The following is a 13,189-nucleotide window of genomic DNA, read 5'->3' as shown; positions in this document are numbered from 1 at the left end:
TGTTTATTCCATGCTGAGTACCTCCTCTAATCTACACCAACTGTTCTCACTTATAACTTTCATTTGATGGTTGAAAGAGACGACACCTGTCTGCTGTAAAACAAGCAATAATTACTGTACACAGCACTTTCTGTTGTGGAATATGTGCAGGTGGCTTTTAAAGGAAAGATCTGGGCTTTCTAGTGTTAATGCAAAATATTAAATAAGTAAGCTGGTTTTTACTTTGCATGTTAATCTATGATAGAGCGGTTTCTGCGTTTCTGCTCCACCAACAGTACCAAATGGTATTAGACAGAGCTCACTGGTCTCAGCCAATGAATGCTTGTTCTTAATGCTCTTTCTATCAGCCTGACAAGACAATAAATGATCATCTAGCAAACTATGGTATGTCTACTGGTTGATTTTATTCTGTATTGTTTTTATTGGTGTATTTCATGATGGAGTAGAGTATTTTACCAGTGTTTATGTTATATGGAAGTCAAGATGTCAGCAGTGCAGGAGTTTCTGACATTGAACAAAAAAAAAAAAAGACAAATTTGTAATATAAAAATTCAAAAATCAAACAAAAAGTGCCTTGAGGTGGCTTAATTAATGTATCTTTGTTCTTTTGGTCAGGGATTCATCAGGATTAACAGCAAAAGAAAGTCTAAGGCACTCGAGAAATCTGAAAAAACCTTAAAAAGCCTTTATTGACATGGCTGTTCAGAAATAGTCATGTCAATAAAGGCTTTTAATATTTTTTCTAAATTTTTAGAGTGCCTTGGACCTTCTTTTGCGGTTTAATTTGTAATTTATTTAAGGTAAAAAGCTTAGTTTTAAATAAAAAGAGTTATTTGTATAAGCCCAAGTTTCCATATTGGTGCATCTGTAAATAGAATTGCAAAATAATTATGATCATATTTCATATGCAGTTTATGCCACTACTCATACATGATCGTTTATTTCTTACTTTAAGAGGTCGGCACGAAATAGAAGTTGCTGTAGTCTTTTATGACACTAGAGTTTTGTTCCCCATATTTTGGCATTTAACTGTTTCTTAAACACGTATGTAGGGCAAAATTAGATTTTGTCTTTCAGTGATTGACTGAATTGACTTGGATTGTTGGTCTTTGCTTTTGTTGAGATCTCATGCAAGTGACAGGTTGTCCCACCCTCAAGCTAGTAAACACTAAAAATCTGAGATATTTTTACAAGAGGGAGGGAGTTATAAAAGATTATTGGGACACATGAATTAAAGGAAAAAAAAATGATCTGCACACAGCACTTTATTGGTAATCTATATATAGTGGGAGTCTCATCGGCTGTAATGACTGATACTGTGCTTTATCAAGGTCAAGAATACTGTATAAGACATATAGTATTAATTTATGTGAATGTACTGTATATCAGAGACAATAAGTGCTGTTTTCTTGAGAAAAAAAAATTGTCATATAATGTTGTAAACTTTACAGGGAACTTTTACATTATATGTTGTTAGATAATTGTTTGCTCTAGAGTGAATTAGATTGCTTTGCTGAGGTAAACATAACATGACATATTTTGTTTACAAGTTGTTTTATTGACATCTTTTCATGGCTGAAAACTGATTGAACTATAACAGTAAAGAAAGAGTGAAGATTTTTCTTTATTTTTCTTTATGTGCCACTCAAAGTGTTGCAGTGAGATCTGTCTTGGAAGATTAAAGAGCACCAAAACCAACAGATTTGTAAATTTCAGGACTATCTGTAGTTACGTTAAAATTTACCACTCTCGACTGATTTGTTTCAATTTGCACTCTGAAGTATCGTATTGAGGTGCTACAGTATTCCACTGTATGGTATGGTTCAGTATGGCTCACTTTTAAAGGCTTTTTCACTGCATTCTGTATGTAGTACCTAGTAGGGCATCGATATTAAAATGAGAACATCTGCAATAGTAACATCGCATGATCTGCAATGTCATGTTGGGATTATAGTTAACCAGGAACCACAGTTCACACTCAAAAAAAAAAAAAAAAAAAAAAAAAAAAGCATTTTGCTGCTTGTTCGAACAAATCATTTAAAATAAGTTAAATCAACACAATTCTTGAGATTTTTCTGGGACAACTAAATCGTTTTAGGTTTAATCCACTTGAATTTAAGTTGACTTACTTGATTTGTGTAGAGACATGAATGAATTGTGTAGAACCCTGCATTTTTCATAGTGCAGTACACATGATTTGCAGAGTCGTTGTAAATTTTAACAGTAATCTAATAGTATGAAAGATTTTTACTTAGATGTGTTTTTAAGGCCTATGACTGTAAAAAAATCTAATTGAAAAAAATTGAGCACAAGAAATTATGAAGTTTTGCTGCTTTTACAAAGATTAATTTTGTTTATAAAATTAAGATGGGTTATTTTAGAATTGATAATTATATTTCTGTACTTCAAGATACCTAGATTCCATCAAAAACCATAAAGCTGTTTTAGGTTTTTTTTTTTTTTTTTTTTGGAAATTTTATGCAGATCCTACAAAATAATCCCAATCAATGTAAAATTTGTAATTATTTTCAAACAGCTACTTAAGACATTTTGTGAAATAATATTCATACCGCAATATATATTTATATTGAAACATATTGCAATGTCAGTTATTAACAATATTGTGCAGCCCTAGTACTTTGTTATTACCATACCATTACCAAAACATGACGTTTACACACTGATGATCACTGATTGGTCCCACAGAATCGTCAGTACCAAACGTAGCATCTATTGCCTCTGTATTGTGAATTGGTCTTTGCTACATGTATGTGTGTGATGATGTCACGGAAATAGTGGTGGCACAACTATAAAAATCCCACCTACTTTAAGTGGTACTAAACTGCAGTGGAAAAGAAAAACTAGCGAAACTAAATGAGCCAAGGCGTGTTGAACTGCAGGTATAAAGTGCAGGGGAAAAACAACTTTGGACTACATTCTGGAGAGTTTTTTTACAACATAATTTTTTACTACTTCCTTCATTGTCTGTGATGTCTAATCATGTTAGCCCTAATCTGTATAAATAAATCATTCATTTATTTTCCTTCGACTTAGTCTCTATTTCAGAGGTCATCACAGCAGAATGAACCGCCAACTATTTCAGCATATATTTCAAGCAGCGCATGCCCTTCCAGCTGCAACCCAGTATATTGAGAAACACCCATACACACTAATATTCACACACACTTATACAATACGGACAATTTAGTTTATTCAGTTCACCTACAGCACATGTCTTTGAACTGTGGGGGAAACCGCAGGCAGAGGAAACCCACGCCAATACAGGGAGAGCATGCAAACTCTACAGCTGGAACTCAAACCAGTGACCTTCTTGCTGTGAGGTGACAGTGCTTACTATGCCACTGTGCCGCCCCATAGATAAATCATTAATAATAAAATAATGTCATATTCTTTGAAAAAAGTAAATCAGTTTCAAAGTCATGGTGTCTGATCATGTTGTGAAACCAGAGGTCTACTTTAAGTTATTCTCAAGCACTGAATGCTGCCAATCTCAAGCTCATCAGCAATACCTTGATTAAAGTACCCAGAGTTGGTGAGAGCGAGACAGACAGAGAGCAGTGGATTCAGAGGGGACTAAACATCTATCTGCATCTTTCATCTCATTAATCTGCATTTGCTCCAATCCCAGACTCCTCTGGATCATCTGCACGACAGGTGCTCAGTGAGGGGCTCTGAGGGACCCAGACTCTGCTCTGCTCTCTCACTCACTTCAATTTGTTCAGGGCCACCGCTGCTTGCCAGAGGACATCTGTGTCCATCTAAAGCCAGCCACCCTCCTCTTTCTTTTCTCTCATTTCCTGCTGTTGCAATGCAATCATTGCGTGTATTTTTTCGATTTTCTTTATTTTCTGTTTTAGGGAAAATTATGTACTTTATGAGATGCTAAAAATAATTACATATACTGTATGAGTTTTTATTCATATTAATAAAACTATTATTATTATCATCACTATCATTCGTTTTTATTTGGATTAAAATTGTTATTTAATGGTAGCTTTCTAAAATATTTTTTCCAACTATTTGAACAGTTTGGATATGTTATTGTTGATATTTTTCTATTATTATTATTATTAATAATAATAATAATTATAATATATTCCACACCATAAAGCATGTCAGCAGGAAACAATAGACACATTAATTTGTACCCTACATTTACTGAATGTATTAAAATTGGCAATAATGTCACAGGAATCAGAAACTTCCTTTGCGTTCCACAACGCAAACCTAAGAAACCAAATCACATGATTTCTCTTCCAGTTCAACCAATTAAACTTCTGACCTCCCATTTTGAAGGTGACCATCGGTTAATGACTCACTGCTCGGTTTCCTTTTATGCACTTTTTTCCGTTAACATCCTTTTATGTTTCAACCATCACAAAAAAAAAAATCATACCCCACCTCCCTGCCCAAAACCCCAATTCCTCCTTGGCCATGTCAGCCTTGACCTCATCGTGATTATTCCTTATCTCCAAACCATTTCATCCATATCTCCTCACAATTACGCCAACCCTCTGAAAATGCCAAACACACGGCATAAGAAATAGGATTGCCAAGCTTCAGTATTAGAGAGCGACAGAGATTCCATTTATCAGGCCCAAACAGGCTGAGAATTATTTGAGTTTGTTGAATCGCTTCCCTTCGCCTTTGATCTTCCCCGTCCCCTTCTCTCTATTTATAAACCCCCCACCCCCACTCTTTCTGCCGCACTTCTCCCATATCCACACACAACGCTAGATCATTCTCTCCCAAATCCTCTTCGCAAAGATTCCTTTCACACCAGCTCCCTGGTCCCAAGCTGCGCCGGCGCAGGATCTTTAACCGTGGTGATTATGGCCCCGGCGTGTGTTGCAAGATTCCTAGCATGTCACAGGCTTTAAACGACAACCCAAACCCAGTCCTCCACCCCCATGTCCAGCCCGATCAGGTTCCCTCAGCTTGTTAGGAGAATCAAACTCAGATTCAGTGGCAGAACAACATCTCTCTCCCTGCACCGCATGGGCTTGATGAGGCTGTTAAGATCGCTGGTATTATCATCAAGGCACTTTGTCCATCAGCTGAAGATCTGGTAGTGTTGCAGAGTCCAATCAACACGCTTGTTTGAGTTCAGTGATCTGTCATTGTGTGATTTTAATTTTTTTTTGGCATGGAAGACGCGGTAAAAGTGCCATACGTTATTTGAGCAGTGAGTATGAGATCTATTTATCCCACATAAATGCATGACACACACGTGCCCGCATGCACTTACTCTGTCATGGTGATTTACAGTGCGAGCTAGGGCCTGAAAGTGTTCTTTAATTTAATGAGGTAATTATACACTAGGGGCAGGAAGCAGACTGGACCTGATTTATGCATGCTGGCTGTGTTTTGTCACACACACTTTGACTCTGCAGCAAGGACAACTGTCCCCCCCACATTCACACACACTCAAGTTTTGCTGCCTCTGTGCGTTTCTCTCTCTTTCTGTCGTCAACAAATCTGTGCCATTTCTCAGCTGGCATGTGGACAGATTGAACGGGCTTTGGGTCCTCTCTTGTTGAATCAGTCACACATGTCCGGAAATATGTCAGCACTGCATTGCAATGACAAGCAGTGAGAGTGGTGGTTTACATTGAGCTTAGTTCTTCTGTCTTGTTTGTGTGGTTGAAGGGCATTGCGCCATTCAGACATCAACTCAATTTTTCCTCTTAAAGGTGTTGTCAATACCCCAAAATAAGAATTCTGTCATTAGTTACTAGCCCTCATCACAAGATTGTCAACTTTGGAACTCAAATGAAAATCTTTGTAATAATATCTCAAAGGTGTTTGTCCCTCTATTGACAGCCTGTGCAACGAATGTACCACTTTTAAGTAGGACTTAAATGATTAGTAGACATTATCGACACTAAACATTTTTCAACAAATATTCTTGTTGTCAACAGTATACAACAGTTCTGTCTGGTTCTTGAATCTGAGTGGCTGATAGCCATGCGATATTCTGCAAATAACAGCACTCGTACTGCTTCTTCACCCTTCACCCCTGTGTATTACTCCGCCCACATACAGCGACAAGCAGAGGACACTCTACTGTTTGACAAATATTGCTGCTGTTGGACAATATAATGTACTTTTGAGGCTTTTTAGGCGAGAATGTAGTTTTTTAGATTGCAACTATGCAGTTTATTCATAAGGACAGTGCCCGTTTTAAAATATATTTAGAATTTTGGAGCACCGGATTCAGTGCAACGGCTGCCATCAGTCTGTCAGCAGACCAAAGAAAGTGACGGTTGACGTTCTGTCACAAGATGGAGACAGAGACGCATAAGTCCTCAGGTAAAAAAAAAAAAAAAGCAAAAAAAAGTAAATTTCAAACTACAGCTGAACATATCATTATAATCAAACTAACTGTCATTCTAAGTCGATCTCTCTCTTTTGTATCTTGTAGTGCTGTATTTATGCCACAGAAACTGATAGTGTTTGCTTTGTTTTTTGGGTTTAATTATTGTGATCTCCCGATTAGGCTTGGACGGTAATATGGTAATATGGTATACCGTGGGTTCTAAAAATAGCAACGGTGTCAGTTTCAATACAGTTATACCGTCTTAAAAAATAATGCACTTAAATAGGAGACAAGTATTAAATATTATTTATTTATTGCCTACAAATGCTTATGCGTAATTGTCATCATGGGACAATGTAGATGAGAGAGAGAAAGAGAGAAAGAGAGGGAGAGGTTAGGTGGCGAGTCGTGCACCAAGTGACCTACAGTTTGGCAGTTTCCGGTTTCGACGGAATGAGAAGGGAGACGTGGTAAATACGAACTGGAGTTCTGCATTCTCGCAATTTCCGAATAAAGCTCAGGAGCAGTCAGTAACTCTGGTGTAATTTGAAAGGAAGCGGGCGCCAGTCTAACAATATCGCTCCCAAGCACGCACGCATTCGCATGGATGCTGTTTGTTTGTGTGTGTGTGTGTGTGTGTGTATGAGTGTTGCATATACGGTATTTCGTTTTTGAATGGTTTAGGCACAACACAACAGTTTGGTGACACTGTCTGAGCCTTACGTCCTAATTTTTATATTATGCAATACCAGATACCGGGGTAAAATAGGGAGGAGGTTTGACAGTCTCAAAATTTGGATACCGCCCAAGCCTACTCCCGATTGCAACTGAGAAATATTGGGAAATCTCTGTAGATTGATGGCATTTCATGCCATTCAGACTCATAATCCTAAAATGTGAGCAAATATCACCTGCTTTGTTATCAATTTAGACATTAAGCTAGAGAATCATTCAAATACTAGCTCTAAAGTGACGTGTGTAAAGTAGCAATGGTTTCTGCTGTTCTGACGTCAACTGCAGATGTGAGGGAATGGCAGAAGAAAGTAGTTCCTCATACAAAAGGGTTCAGCCGCGAGCCAACACATGTCTCCCACCAGTGCTGATATACAGCCATATCGCACTGCTATATACATAATATACACAGTTGAAGTCAAAATTATTAGCCCCCCTAAATTATTAGCCCCCCTGTTTGTTTATTTTTTTCCCCAATTTCTGTTCAACAGAGAGCAGAGTTTTTCAACACATTACTAAACACAATAGTTTTAAGAACTCATTGCTAATAACTGATTTATTTTATCTTTGCAAGGATGACAGTAAATAATATTTTAATATAATAATATTAGTAAATAATATTTTACTAGATATTTTCAAGACACTTCTATAAAGCTTGTAGTGACATTTAAAGGCTTAACTAGGTTAATCAGGTTAACTAGGCAGTTTAGGGTAATTTGGCAAGTTATTGTATAATTATGGTTTGTTCTGAAGACAGTCGAAAAAAAAATTTGCTTAAAGGGGCTAATAATTTTGTCCTTAAAATTGTTCATAATTTTTTTTTTCATTCTAGCCAAAATAAAACAAATAAGACTTCTCCAGAAGAAAAAATATTATCAGACATACTGTGAAAATTTCCTTGCTCTGTTCAACATCATTTGGGAAATTTTTAAAAAATGAAAGAATTCGGACATCAACTAATATATATATATATATATATATACATATATATATATATATATATATATATATATATATATATATATATATATATATATATATATATATATATATGCTCTACTATTATTATTTAAAAATTAAGTGAAAAGTGCCTGTACTGTAGGCTATGTAGAACTCTGAAATTGTTGTGTCGATGGCCTGCAGCCAGCAGCTGACTGTTTGTGTTTGCATTTGTGCACACATTACATTAGAGATGTAAGGTAATTCAATGGCCTGATATATTCATTATAATCATTCACATGCTTTTCATTCTTTGTTTAAAAGTGAATAGACGTTGGAAAAGCTTTTTTTTAAGTGCACATAAATCCTTCACATAAATATCTTTCTATTATCGACAGCCTTGTTCATCTTTTTGAAAGAATAACAATAATAATTCATAATAACAATGATTTATCATCATCATCATCATCATAAAATGTTTTTGTCTTGCTAAAACTTTTTGTGGAAATGATCAAATTCAGGATTTTTTATTATGAATATATTATAATATTATGTGTGGAAGTTCAAAAGAACAGCATTCATGAGAAATCTTTTGGTACATTATAAATGCCTTTTAATGCTGCCTTTGATAAGTTTAATTGCATCTTTGCTGAGTAAAAGTCGAACATTTCTAATAAATTAAAAGTCTTAAGGGTTCCAAACTTTTTATCAGCATTGTTCATATACAATTGAACACAAATGCATTGCTGCTTGTTTGATGAAAGTGAATTACAATAACAAAACAAGCTAAAGTTTCACTCTGTATGGTGTCAGAAGACTTGAATTACTTTATTTCTAATACCTCTCGGTACTTTTTTTGTCTTTATATGTGTTTTCTTGAGCTCAAAAGCCCCTGATAACTATATACTTAAATACAAAGTCTCCTTTTTTATCCCATGGAGCAAACAACAACATCTGAGTATGAGCACATCACAGAATGTTGATTTTGAGGTGAACTACCCCTTTAAGGCACACTGCGGCACTTTTGAAGAGAAGCGTTTGCAGCAAAAGGGAGTATTTAGAGTGTGAGTCACATGACTTTTGTTGAGCACTGCATCAGGGACCAGCAGTGCCCACAAGCCACCACTGGTACTCTCTCTTTCTATCTCCCTCTCTCTCTCTCTCACCAGTAGTCTTGCAACCAGTCTCCTTATTCTGGCTCTTCTCTTTTTCCCCTTCGCTCTTTATCTCCCCGTGTGCTGTGCAAGCCAGTGAGGAGTCTTGCATGCCTAATTTGAGTTAATGATGCCAGGGCTCTCCAGGCCTGAGGCTCCAGCAGGAGGAACAGCTGTGGCCAGGCTGAGACAGCGAATCTCTCCAGTGCCATCTCTATTTCTCCTCCTGACATGCATGCCCGCTGCAGCACAGCCTAATGACGTCCTGTGTGTGTGTGTGAGGAAACCAGAAATCAGGAGAGAGCCGAGGCATCTTGAAATAGAAGCGAAAAATCATCCAAGATTAAGCAAGAGACAGGCAATGAGAGAAAGTGAGGGAGGGAGGAAGGGTTGGAGATAGAAGGGAACAGATTTAAGACTGCAGGGAATTTGAAGCGAGGAAAATCCAGCGGCAGAAATTAAGCAGCTTAAAGTAACTGCTCGCTAAAGCTTAATTCTGACGAGAGGGTCCGAGTCTCATGCAAGGGGTTGCGCGGGCTGTAAAGGATAAGAGAAGACAGGCTGACAGGGAACAGAGACTCTGTAACGTGAATTGGGAGAAAAAGAGAGTTAGAGGGGGCGTTTCATAACCAAAGGTTGACATCTCTCTGATGAGTTTTGTGCTGACATGAAAATGTGTCAGCAAAAGCCATCTCTGAGCCTCCGTGTTTCACCTCTGTGTCGGAGTTTGTGGGAAAAGTCGATGAACATAACCCGCTGACAGGGTTCTAAGCTGGAAAGTTTAAAGTAAGAATTAGTGTGCGTTTGGCTTCTTTAACGTCGTTCTTTTTGTCTCTGCAGGAAGCATCAACCGAGCGGGGGCTGTCCCTACATTTTTGCGGACCCCCACTGTCATTCAGCCTCATCTGGATATGAAGCCCTTCCTGCAGTTTCCAATGGAGACTCCTCCGCACAGCGTTGGGCTTTTCCACAACTTCAATGCGGTGAGATTAGGCCTCCGAACAATCTCTTGTGACAGTGTTGAAATATTGCGTTCAGAGGGGAATTAACTGGATTGAGTTTAAAATAACCAAAATAAACAAAAATTCTAATTCATTGTGGCAAATATACTCTTGCATAACTAAACCAAACTGGTAATTGAATGCGATTCTTCATTGATTTTCACAGTAAAAGAGCCTTTAACTTTAAAGAGCCTGACACATTCTTTACGGATTTAAATGCATTTGTGAGCATTGGCCTCACATACACTCTGCAGTCTGGCTACATTAACAATGTTGATAAGCCACGGTGGGCGTTTCTTTCTGTCTCACGTTGAATGTAGTTGACCAATTACTGCAGACTGGTTTATCGAACCAATCAGCGCAGATTAGCATTGCGTTAAGGAGCGGTTTGGGAAATTGGGATAATTGGGTAAAAATATATGCATATTATAAGACATTAGCTACGTTTTCATCCACTTATTTTTAATGCGCATTTTATGCGAAGATGTGCATAAATTTTGAAAATGTGCATAAAAACATTTGCGCATAACTGAGTTTATTCGATAAGAAAAGATTTGCATAAACTGCGATGGAAACACTTTTACCATACAAATTGCTGTATGCGTATAAAAAAAATGTGATTTTGTAATAAGAGATCATGTGATGATAAAAATGTGAGTGAACAGACAGACCAGCAGGCTGAGCACATTGTAAAACATCTGAAATGTTGGTTTGGTCATTTTAAAACGGTGAAACCAATTCAGTATTAGTGTTATTATATTATTAATGACCTCTGGAATCAAGAGTGTCTGTGCTCTGCATCAGATTTATTTTTGTGCTTTTTCTTTTTGCAGCTCTGAGCTTTATAACCAATCACACACGTTTTTTTATTGAGCCAACCAAAATCGACAACAAATCAGAGGGGTTTACATTAGTCTCAGTTGAATTGTGCACAGTCAGCACATTTTGAATTGGTACATGTTTTGGTAATTTCACTATAGTATTGTGGAAAAATTAAAATGGTTCTCTTTTTATGGCACAATGTTCTCTTTTGTTAATTTCGAGAAAATGTTTTTGTGGTAAATCTAAAAAAGAAATTTAAAAACAAGTGATTTGTTTCATAATGAAAAGTTACACATGAATGAACTCATGAATCAATTTAATGAATTTAATGAATCAAATTAACTTACTGTAAATTGCTTCCAGTGCACATTGTTTATTTCTGAGCTACGTTTTCTAAAGCCAAATGTGTGAGAACTATACCAAATTATATTCTTAAATTATATACTAAATTATATATACCAAACAATATGCTTGGCTTTCAGATCTGGAATATTAATACAATGTGTTAATGCATTCTCATAAAGGGATCTATTTACATAAAGATAATATTAAATATTAAACAATGCTTTATCAATAGCAGACTTGCTTGTGTATATGAATTTTCCAGACTGCTCTCCATTGGACAGTGTTATGCTGTATGAGTTCTCGCATGTCATCGTGACTTATAGCTAATCATTTTGATTAGCATGCAGCTCGTTTCACTCTCTCAGCACTTTCACTCCGAGTCTGTTCTGCACATTTCCCAGATTGCATTCTGTTATGTAAATGAGGACGCTGGTCAGCAAATTGAACAGGAAAGGTTAGTTGTGGGTCCCAGCCATGCCTTCGGTGCTCATAATATGTGCTCTATGCTCTCTCTTAAGACAATACACTGCAAGGAAAAAACATGCACCTGCCATTTTTGATATTTTTGGTTTTTAGCTTTTCCTGAAGTGCTTTTTTAGCCTACTGTACACTGTAAAATTGAACAGTGTAAATAACTTCAAATAAATTAGGTTATTAGACTGTTGTAGAGTAAACATTAATTGTAACAAATAGAAACAAGTTACATGAACTCAATTGTTTAATGTATTAAGGTAAAAATTAATTCACTGAGTATAAGCAGATTTATAGTTGTTAATTAAGTTAAGTTATAAAAGCATGTTTAAGACTGTACACTGTAAAAAATATATCTTAATTAACAGTTTCTGTATTTTGTGATTCACAAGTGTTTTCCTTAATTGCATTATAGGATGCTGATCTCTGCTCTGTTGACTTTTGATGATAAAAATTCAACAGTTTGACAGAGTGACTTTTATTGACATTTTAGTCATTTGAATTAATATAATGCATAAGAAATGATATACTGTATAGAGAAATAAGTCTGTACATTAACAGAAAATGTACTGGCAGATTAATACAAGGTTTTTGTACTGTTATATACAACATCAACCCAGATAATATATTACTTAAAACTATATAAAATGCTCATAAAAGTCACTTTTTCAAACTTTTAAAGGCTAAAAGTTGTTAGAAGAAAGATCAAGGTCTCATAATACAAATTAAAAGCATAAATAAATGAAAAATAGAACATGAATCACAAAATACGGTAAACTGCAAATTTACAGATTATTATACAGTGTATAATGATAAAACGTAGCAAAATTAGGTGTTATTCTGTGTGTTTTTGCACAAGATTTACAGGTAAACTTTTTAATTTCAGCGCTCATAATGTCTATTTCTTTAATGTGGAAATTTTTTAAAGTTACCTTTGTGGTGAAAAGTACAGTCAGCTGGGTTGAAAAAAAAACATTTTAAGACTGTATGTAGTATATAAAAATAGCATATTTGATAGTACATTAATATAAGCTTTTGACAATGGACTATATGCACACAGACTTGTAATTTTAAGCCAAGCAACTGTCTTTCCATTACAAAATTGTCACGTTTAAGATATGATTTCTTTAAAAAACAGCAATCTTCACTGCCTGCTGGACATCCGATATGAAGTGGGTCTCAGATTGGACAAGAAGCACTGCATTAAAATCCATTTCCCCCCTGCAATGTCTTCAAAATATGAAATTTTTATTTACCCCAGTATTCTTAATGGAATTTCGGTGCTAGCCTGCTGCTATTGACGGCTCTAGTGGTCAAAACAGTCTTTTCTCTCATTTTATGCTTGAACAACTAAAGTAATGCTTAAGTCTATTTTAATGAATGTA

The 13,189-nt window shown here is 36.1% G+C and overlaps 1 protein-coding gene and 1 long non-coding RNA gene across 7 annotated transcripts in view; one reads left to right on the top strand and one right to left on the bottom strand.

The window, feature by feature from the left end:
* The window catches only part of LOC141380504 (uncharacterized), a 148,889-nt gene that overhangs the window by 38,528 nt on the left and 97,172 nt on the right, over positions 1–13,189 (bottom strand). The window lies entirely within an intron of this gene.
* The window catches only part of znf385a (zinc finger protein 385A), a 142,111-nt gene that overhangs the window by 78,299 nt on the left and 50,623 nt on the right, over positions 1–13,189 (top strand). For both annotated transcript variants that reach the window (XM_087307296.1, XM_087307295.1), the window contains exon 2: positions 10,006–10,148. In XM_087307296.1, the coding sequence (XP_087163422.1) occupies positions 10,006–10,148 (143 nt within the window). The remainder of the gene's footprint in view (positions 1–10,005; positions 10,149–13,189) is intronic.

This window comes from Danio rerio, chromosome 23 (assembly GCF_052040795.2).
Source record: "Danio rerio strain M-AB ecotype USA chromosome 23, GRCz13ab, whole genome shotgun sequence".
In the NCBI taxonomy this organism is placed as follows: Eukaryota; Metazoa; Chordata; class Actinopteri; order Cypriniformes; family Danionidae; genus Danio; species Danio rerio.
Note: the sequence above shows the minus strand (reverse complement) of the source record. Positions and strands in the feature narration are given on the sequence as shown.